This window comes from Doryrhamphus excisus, linkage group LG15 (assembly GCF_037039965.1).
Source record: "Doryrhamphus excisus strain RoL-2023G ecotype Guam linkage group LG15, RoL_Dexc_Guam_v1.1, whole genome shotgun sequence".
NCBI classification, from domain to species: domain Eukaryota; kingdom Metazoa; phylum Chordata; class Actinopteri; order Syngnathiformes; family Syngnathidae; genus Doryrhamphus; species Doryrhamphus excisus.
In genome coordinates this window covers 16,615,453-16,625,282 of record NC_136371.1, presented here as the reverse complement: position 1 = coordinate 16,625,282, position 9,830 = coordinate 16,615,453, and the positions used below count along the sequence as shown (strand labels likewise).

The 9,830-nt window shown below is 37.5% G+C and overlaps 1 protein-coding gene across 1 annotated transcript; it reads left to right on the top strand.

The window, feature by feature from the left end:
• Positions 1-3,396: 3,396 nt before the first annotated feature.
• Positions 3,397-9,749, top strand: orc4 (origin recognition complex, subunit 4). The gene is made up of 14 exons (XM_058052251.2): positions 3,397-3,516; positions 4,705-4,771; positions 4,906-4,982; positions 5,051-5,141; positions 5,220-5,295; positions 5,371-5,456; positions 6,786-6,834; positions 7,098-7,249; positions 7,333-7,506; positions 7,579-7,665; positions 8,920-9,028; positions 9,088-9,183; positions 9,246-9,313; positions 9,385-9,749. Exons 2-14 carry the CDS (start codon positions 4,715-4,717, stop codon positions 9,565-9,567), a joined length of 1,305 nt encoding a protein of 434 aa, XP_057908234.2. The 5' UTR covers positions 3,397-3,516; positions 4,705-4,714; the 3' UTR covers positions 9,568-9,749.
• Positions 9,750-9,830: the final 81 nt, after the last annotated feature.

Below are 9,830 nucleotides of genomic sequence, written 5' to 3'. Positions count from 1 at the left end.
TTTTTTTTTTCCATTGCTGGCTCTCATTCTCATACGGTACGTTTTTTTTCCCTTTTACCATTACTCAGTTTCGACTTTCATGGCTGTTGGGCAGGATCATCAAAAATAATAATATTCCATGGGGGTAATATTTTAAAAAAAAAAAAATTTTTTTAATTAGGTTGGGGGAAAAGTAGTAATATTAAAATAAAGTCAAAATATTATGTGAATAGAGTCATAATTACAAAGGAAATGGTTTATTTAAGGGAAAGTTAGAGGAAAATAAACACAAAATGGGGCAAAAATAGCAATTTGCATTGCACAGCAGCAAAAATACAGAATACAAAATACACAATATAAAAAAATAAACAATATAAACAACCCAAGTATTAGCAAAGTATTGACAACCCAAGTTTTATTATTATTTTATTATTAGAACTACTATGATTATTATAATTATTATATTAATGCTAATTATTATATTACTTATATAATATTATTGTTATATTTGCATATTTTACATAATAATAATATAATAATTATTATTTTAATTTTATTGTAATTATTATAATATTTTATTATTTTTTAAATATTTAAATATAAATATAAAATAATAAATAATAATAGCAGATTGCATGACAATTTTACAGATACAATAATACCAGGTGGACTGTTACGTGTAAAATATATAGTCTGCCCCCCCCCCCCCCGTAAATTTTGTCATATCAATGCGGCCCGCGAGTCAAAAAGTTTGCCCACCCCTGATCTAAGAGCTACTTAGGATTTATTTTCTGTCATAATATTAATTTTTTTTTTTATTTAAAAGTAAGACATCACAAAGGTGAGACACTACAGTTTTTTTCTTTTTCTTGTCAAATTATATTTTTCCGCAATGTTTTGCGGGCCGCAAATGGCCCCCATGATGCACTGTGGACACCCTTGCCCTAAACTTTTTGACTCGCGGGCCGCATTGATATGACAAAATTTACGGGGGGGGGCAGACTATATATTTTACACGTAACAGTCCACCTGGTATTATTGTATCTGTAAAATTGTCATGCAATCTGCTATTATTATTTATTATTTTATATTTATATTTAAATATTTTAAAAATAATAAAATATTATAATAATTACAATAAAATTAAAATAATAATTATTATATTATTATTATGTAAAATATGCAAATATAACAATAATATTATATAATTAATATAATAATTAGCATTAATATAATAATTATAATAATCATAATAGTTCTAATAATTATTATAATAATCTAATAATTTAATAATTATTATTATTATTATTATGTGCTTGTGTCCCTTTTTTCAGGAGCACTTTGTAAACAACAGACCATGTCAAAAAACGAAATTGATAAAACCATCAAAAGGTTATACTTATAATACTTTGGAAAGATTGGGCGGGCCGTATTCAAACACTTGGCGGGCCGGATGTGGCCCCCGGGCCGCAGTTTGCCCACCCCTGCCCTAGACAGACTAAATCAACCTGGCGCTAACACGAACAATGAGTGCTGTATGACTTTATTGCCATAATATTTATATTTATGTTTTATTCTCGTGATTTTTTCTTACCAAACTCACTTTTTTTAAATTCGTTGTGGTTTTGTCATTATGACTTTTTAAAAATGGCTCTTTTATGGTACTAAAATTAGTTTTCCTTGTAATATTATAACTCGGCTGCACGGCGGGACATCGGACATTTAAATTTAAAAATCCAATACCAAAATAGTTGTCGATTAGTTCAATATTTTGTATTCATTGTCGCGTCGATGAAGAAAAGAGTGATTAGTCGCAGTCCGATGCTTCTGTACAGAATCCATGCTAAAAAAATAAAAATGTAAATTTACCACGTAGGACACCGTCCAGAGTCAATATTTCACCAAAGGTTGGATTTGGGTTAAAGAGCCGAGTGGGACGGAGCCTAGAATTGCTATGTTGTATTTTCATTGGTTTGAATTCCATTAAGAGATCTTCTGTTTTCTTATGTGTGCTTGTTGTAAATTATTTCTGTACAGTTCTTGATATTTATTTGAAGCTTTACAAATATGCTAGATGGCAATAACACTACCAAGAGTTAAGAACTCGAGCCTTATATATGTATATGTATGTTTTGTTTAAACCCAAGATCTCTTATTCATCGGCAAGGTCATGTTCGCTTTTTTTTTTTTTTTTTAATTTTCTTCCATAATGTCTTATTTATAGCAAACGCTCAAGCGAGAAAGTGGGCGGAGCTTGGAAAATAAACGTTTCACACTACCGACAGCTCGTGCCGGAATCGCTCCAGGATGAAACCAGTGCAATAAAACGAGCAGTGGAGATCAACGTCCCACCTCTAGCAAAGCCCCCCCCCCCCCGTCTTGCTGCGAGCCACTTGACGCACACGTTGACCGCCGCACCCGTACCGGTACTTCCCGAAAACTCGCGCAACTTGACCTTTCCCGCCGCGCGTGTTGTCATGACCTCCGCGCCTTCACGAACAAATCTGCGCTCGCTTTGCTAGTAGTACTGTACGAGACATCCTGTGCAACTTGAAGACATTTTGGTAGCAGCAATATAGGTCAAGCTAAAGCAAAAGCTAAGCTCCTCAAAGTGTAATCAATGGCGAGGAAAGGTGAAGTTCATTCTGCCTACTGTGTGTGTGTGTGTGTGTGTGTTGATCTCTACTTTTTTTTTTTTTGTCCTCTTCCAACCTCATTGTCAGTATTTTATTTGTGAGTATATATTTCCTCACTAATATATACTAAGCAGAAAAGAATCGTGTGAAGTATGAAGACGTGCACTCGATTGCTCCTCTTTCTATCTGCATTCATGTGAGCTATATAAATAGTTTGTCCGAGTCCATTATTTTGATATTTTTGGGATTTTTTTTTTTTTTTAATGCTTTGATGTAAGCAGCATTTTTGTAAATATCGTGAGACATTACAGGTCATGCAGTGGTGTAACATTTTGGAATAATGTTGCACAGATGTTTTAAGATATTAAAACCTGGTCACTCTTACTTGAATAAACTGTTTGTGTCTGTACATTTGTAAAACGTTGGGGGGGGGGCATTAAAGCCAAGCGGCATCCGGTGGTGCACACCGCCCTCCTATGGAGAGCAGTGGAAATGACGTCCAACTGCACGTCTGACCAAGTTAGTCCCTCCTCTTCCGGTACGTAGCCAAGATGGCGACGGTCCTTCACAGCGCCTTAAAAATTTTAACAACAAAAGTATACAAATAACAGAAACAAAGAACAGGGTTACATTAAATAACAAAAGTTAAATCTGAACATTTTTTTCATATGTTGTTCAACATCTTTGAGGAATTTTAATTTCACCGTTAAAGACAATGAAAGAAAGCGTCATCCTGCCTACAAGAAAGTACAAGACATAAAAACGGAGTCACCGGTTGCAACCAATCAGCGACGACAACAGCGGAAATACCGTTAAAAAACCCGGAAGTTGTCATTTTACACTCTCTTTCCCGCCGCGGTTTCGACGGACGGGAAGTCAAGCTGCATTCGCTGCTTTTACTGTAAGTATGTTATCTGTATGTTATAATAAGTGTGTTATTTTGTATGCGTGAACAATAATATCAACATTATTGGTTCTTTTTACACCACTTTGTATGGCTTAACTTCCTATTTGAATCAGACGAGCTTTTTTATAGCTTTTGTTATAGCTGCATGTAAATTCAGACTAATATGTAAAAGACATATTGATAAGTGTTATAAAGAAGAGTTTTCAGTTGTCGAGACAAACATTAAATTATAAAAAAAAAAGCTATTGTAGTGTTCGGTTGCTTGTACATAATTCACCCCGGAACGAATGATAGGGGAATGGTTGCCACCCGGAGGGGTGGGCGTGAGGGAAAAGTTTTTCTGTTGTGGTTGCTGCAGACGGCTGTTATGTTATGAGTGCGAGTTAATGTTCGATAAAATAATAAAGTTCTCTCCCAAGTTCGACACCCCGCCTCAGACGCTTCACTATTTTATTTCCCACAAGACCACAAAATGTTATCTTACGAATGACTGACTATATTTATCTTGGTTAAATGGACTTTGTGGCGGTAATGGACTGAAGTCATGGCTAGTATTGCCCTGTATATGGTTTGTACTTTAAAGTCACATGTTGGCGTTAACACTGAGAAGTACCTCGAAATGTAGTACGCAATCAGTACCCGGATGTTGCACTTTTTTTCCAAATATATATTTTATTACAATCTTCAATTACAAAACAGTATAAGCAGAATTACAGGAAGTGCAATTCTACAGAACAATAACATAAATAAAAAAGTAACTAAGAAAGGAATGTGCGAGGGATATTGCTTGAAAATAAGAACAACAAAATAAAAATAATAGAAAACATGTCACTTAAGCTTGTTCTTCATATGAATTGTTTTTAGAACGTTCTCCAATGTATGAAAGGTTTTCAGTTCAGAAAAAAAACGGTGAATATTTGGCTTGCTCGGATGTTGCACTTATCACAAGTGTATTTCTCCAGCGAGAGCAACATACTGAAAAATAAAATTTTACACAGGCCACTTTGATATTTTGTACTAAGAATGTATATATTATCCACTTCCTCTTTGAATTGCAACCACTCACCATTTGGGGCTTTTTGAGTGCAATATCAGGGTGTATTGCATACTTGTGCATGTAAACACATTGAAAATGCTAATTGCTATATACTGTTATTGTAACTCGTATCTTTCCTCCAACAGCTACGTGACCATGAGCAAACGCAAAAGCAAAGATGCTCCAGTGCCAATCGGGGAATGCATCAGACAGGTTTGCTGACTTTGTTGACAATGCATGCTCATTTGTAGCATTTGCACTGTACAGTAGTTGACCAAAAATCAGTAGATTTGCAGGCATCGATGTATCTGAATGTGTATGTTCTTAATATGCGAGTTCATTGACAGCTTCAGGAGTGTCTGAGGGAACGATTTTGCCGTCAGCAACCCCCCAGCAGGCTGGAGGCGTCGGAGGCCCAACACAAGTGGGTTCCTCTCTGGAGCGTTGTGCTTTTTCCACCGCATATCTCCGCATTGAACGTTGTCATTCCAGACACCTCCTGGAGCTGCTCAAACGGACCGCTGTCCACGGGGAAAGCAACTCGGTGCTGATCGTCGGTCCCAGGGGGTCGGGGAAAACTGCGGTGAGACTCTTCCACCAGATGTTGTGCTGTCATGACAGTACGGTGCAGTAAAACATCCGCCGGGTCTTTTGACTCCAGCTCCTGAAGTGTGTGCTGAGAGAGCTGCTGCAGGAAAATGAAGTACAGAAGAACCTCTTACATGTCCAACTCAACGGTGTGTGAGCAGTGTCCTCGCTGCGGACTAGTTCTTGTGTGCCGCCAAACACGTTTGTGGTTTTGTTTGATGCAGGTTTGTTGCAGACTGATGACCGAACAGCCCTGAAAGAAATAACGCGACAACTTAACCTGGAAAACGTCGTTGGGGACAAAGTGTTTGTGAGTGGCTAGATAGGAGCCCATGTTCCTTATGCATCTTTAAGATGTATTCATAGTCTTTCTGTATTACAATAATACTCTAACATAATAATATAGTACTAATAATAATACATTTAATAATCCGTACTTGAGTAAAAGCAAATATATCTTAAATAGCTAAAAGTGGCTGCAATCTATTGTTCTGAAGTCCAACTAAGCATGTTAAGTATAGAAAGTAAAGTTACACACAAAACTAGCAAGTACAACTTTTTAATGAAGCTTTAACTCACGCTGCAAAGGCAAAAAATAAAATAAAGTCCTCCTAAAGTCTGTTTTCGACCCAGCAGAAAACGTTTAAACTCAATATGTGGAGACCAGTTGACTAATCAACAAAATAACTGTTAAAAACTAATGAATAAAACAAACAAAAAATATGTAGTTGAAGCCGTTTAGCGTAAATGCTACAAGCTAGTACGTCAGTTCACGCAAGCAACCAATCACAACCCTTCTTTTTGTTCTTGCTTGCGGCATCGTAGTACTCTTTGCTGTCATTGGCTGGCGAAATTTAACAAAAAGTAACGAGCGGCATATCCCTTTTCTTTTCCAATAGACAGAAATAGTAATGACTCCAGTACAGTATTTTGTAGTCGATGCCGTTTAGCGTGTATATGTCAATACCGTATCGCATGTTGAACGTGTAAAAAATGCTACAAGCTAGTACGTTTCACTCAAGCAACCAATCACAGCCCTTCTTTTTGTTCTTTGGATTGATTGGCTTGCGACATCGTAGTACTCTTTGCTGTCATTGGCTGCCGAAATTAAAGAAAAAGTAACGAGGCATATCTCTTCCTACAGAAATAGTAATGCCTTAAGTACAATATTTATACTTTCTATACAACACTGGTAATAACATCAAACACAAAGGGCTCTCGTTATTTAGTTAATGGCACCCTCTGCTGGTCGATGCAAATAATTACAATGAATGTAACCCATTGTATATTTTGGTTTCAATCCGATACTACGTAAATATTATTGCTGATACCGGTACTTGATCATTTCCAAGCTCATGGACGGATTTTAGACACAAGACAGACATTAAACAAGATACCAGTATTATTCGCATGCTTGTTTGTAAACAACATATCAATACAACAATGCAAGACAAAAAAACAATAACATGATTCCCTTTTATTCTGTAGAATTGTTTGAGCAAAATAACAAAACCAAAACAAATCCTTTTCTAATCTTTTTTTTTTTTTTTTAAACACATATTTGTGAAAGTAAATAAAGTCAATAAGTAAAACACACGAGTCGTTATAAAGATTTGATGTTTTGTTTTGATCGTTTCAGGGCAGCTTTGCAGAGAACTTGGCTTTCCTGTTGGAGGCGCTGAAGAAAGGTCAGGTGACACCACAATGCCTACAGTTAAACCGTACATTTCCAATGCGGCCGTTTTTGTATTAATCGTTTTTTGACGTCGCCGTGGATCCACGCTAAGTGTCACGTGCGCTTGTCGAGTTGTGCATCGTAGCGTGGATTCATTATGTAGCTGAGAATCTAAGGTGTAAGATGCTAAAGCTAGCATGAATAACATATGGATTTTGGGTTCTCATAGCCGTGGTTGCGTGTCTGACACGTGTCCGCGCGTCTGTACGCACGCAGGGGATCGAAGCAGCACCCGCCCGGTCTTGTTTGTCCTGGATGAGTTTGACCTGTTCGCCCACCACAAGAACCAGACGTTGCTCTACAACCTGCTGGACGTGTCCCAGTCGGCACAGGCTCCTGTGGCTGTAGTCGGCCTCACCTGTCGACTGGTGAGTTGTGTGTGGAATCACGTAGTCTGTGTTTTTTTATTTATATACTGGATATGTGTGGGGGGGGCGGTACTGGTTCACAGGACGTCCTGGAGCTGCTGGAAAAACGGGTGAAGTCGCGTTTTTCCCACCGTCAGATCCACCTTCTCAGCAGCCTGAGCTTCACTCAGTACCTGGACCGAGTTCGATCCCGGCTCAGGCTGTCAGACTGCTTTCCTGACAGGAAGTTTGCCAAAGACTGGAACGCCAGCGTCCAGGTGAGGACCACTGTGACGGCGACCATTTTGGAAACACTATGCGTTTTTGTTTTTTTTTTTCTTTTTTTGCAGAGTCTTTGTGAAGACAAATCGGTGGAGGAGTGTTTCCGGAGACATTTTAACTCCAGTAAAGACTTCCGTTCCTTGCACATGTTGCTGGTGAGAGAATCGGCACTCAAACACAACACGCTGTTGCCTTCAATCCTCCAGAAGATTCTGACCAAACTGTCCTTACCTGGACTGACATCATCATGCGGATATTTCTCATCCTATTTTCAGAAAAAGAGAAAAAGAAAAAAAAATTACACAAACTAGTCATTGTTTCATGAATGTAACTGAATTTAAAATACATTTAATAAGGCATATTCGATATGGTCTAGAGCAGGGGTCTCAAACTCAATTTATTTGGGGGGCCACTGGAGCTAGGGTCTGGGTGAGACTGGGCCGCATCAGGTTTCCCCCCCCCCCAAAAAAAAAACGTTTATTTAAAGCAAAAAATTTTTTTAAAACTTTGCTTTGGTTCCAATTTTCTACAATAAAAGCTCTGATAAAACATTCCACTGTTCTCAAATATCTTGATTTTTATTTTTGTGCACAAAATAAGATGAAAAATAAATAAACAAATCAAGAATAAAGAAAATCAATCAATCAGTAATAAATAAATACATATAATATAATAATAATATAATAATAATATAATAAATAATTAATTAATAAATATAATAAATAATTAATTGATAAATAAAAATAAATAATTAATTGATAAATAATAATAAATAATTAATTGATAAATAATAATAAATAATTAATTAATAAATAATAATTAATTAATAAATATAATAATAAAACGGCAAATAATAAAAACTTAAGAAAGCACATATAGTTGGTGGGTAGACAAATGATTTTTTTCAGATTAAAATGAACAAAGCATTATTAGAGCCCTGTAGACATGACAAAACACGACTATAGTCACATTTATACTCTTTTTATTTACAACATATTGCGCAACTGCAGGGTCTTGAGACACATGCTAACTCGCAAACTAGAGAGCTAGCGACCTAAACGGTAGCCTTCAAGTTATTTCCTTTCAACTTAAATAGCCAAAAACTTACCACTTCCACACGGATAGGGAGGATAACTATTAACAGTTATTTAACCTTTAACATGAACATGAATCAAACGTAATAAATTTTTCTGGGTACATGATACCATACAGCATCCATATCAAACTAACATTAAACTTTCATATCATAACTAGTGCCGCATGTTTGAGACCCGTGGATTACTGTATCTCAAGTTTTATGTAACGCTTCATTCATTGCGGACAGGAAGTTGCGCAAAAGCTAGCCCAACAAGCGTATGAAAGCAGCCTCCCCGGAATCAGATGGTCCAAGCTTCTTGGTTTCTTTCCAGATGTTGGTCATCAGTCGCGTCTCGGTCGCCAATCCCACCATCAAACCCGCAGACGTGTTGGAAGCCAGCAGACTTTGTTTCAGCGACGCCAAGTCCAACATGCTTCATGGTAAGATGCTCGAAAGAACCTGGACTGGCACCGAGCAAGAACCTTGATGTCGCCTGCAGGTCTGTCCATTCTGGAGCTGTGTCTGGTCATTGCCATGAAGCACCTCAACGACGTCTACGAAGGAGAGCCCTTCAATCTTCAGATGGTCCACAACGGTACCTTCACGTTTATCGCTAACGCACGGACAGATTAAAATCAAAAATAAAACATTTTACAGAGTTTAAGAAGTTCCTGCAGAGAAAGTCCAACTCCGTGTACAACTTTGAGCAAGCGGTGATCATGAAGGTCGGTTCAAACGCCTGTGGTTCTTCAAGCGACGGCGTCTTCATCTGAAGCTCCTTCGTTCTTCCCCACAGGCCTTCGAGCGTCTGCAGCAGCTGGAGTTGATCCGACCGGTGGACGGTTCCTCGGCGAGAACGCAAAGGGAATACCAGCTGATGAGACTGGCGTTGGACCACAGTCAGATCATGGAGGCCCTACAGAAGTACCCACAATGCCCCACCGACATCAAGCAGTGGGGCATGTCCGCGTTTGGGTAGGATTCAATATGATGCAATATGTTAAGTGTTAAATAAACCAAATAAAAGGCTATTTTTATTTCACACTTTTTCCAAAATATATTAATAAATCACAATAAAAATATATTAATAAATGGCTAGTTGTTCATTCAAAAATTACATACACCAACATATTCATATTTCATTAGTTATAAGACATGCTTTATGTTGATATCCATCTAATTCCCAATGACATTTCTGACAAGTCGGTTCCAAGTACTACTTTACTATTTGGCGGTATCTAG

What these genes read in the sequence shown, in the direction of transcription:
- orc4 (XM_058052251.2), top strand. Translation starts at nt 4,715, where the DNA reads ATGAGCAAACGCAAAAGCAAAGATGCTCCAGTGCCAATCGGGGAATGC. An exon ending in TCGGCCTCACCTGTCGACTG is followed by an intron (nt 7,250 to 7,332) that starts GTGAGTTGTGTG and finishes ACTGGTTCACAG; the next exon opens with GACGTCCTGGAGCTGCTGGA. An exon ending in AGCAAGCGGTGATCATGAAG is followed by an intron (nt 9,314 to 9,384) that starts GTCGGTTCAAAC and finishes TCTTCCCCACAG; the next exon opens with GCCTTCGAGCGTCTGCAGCA.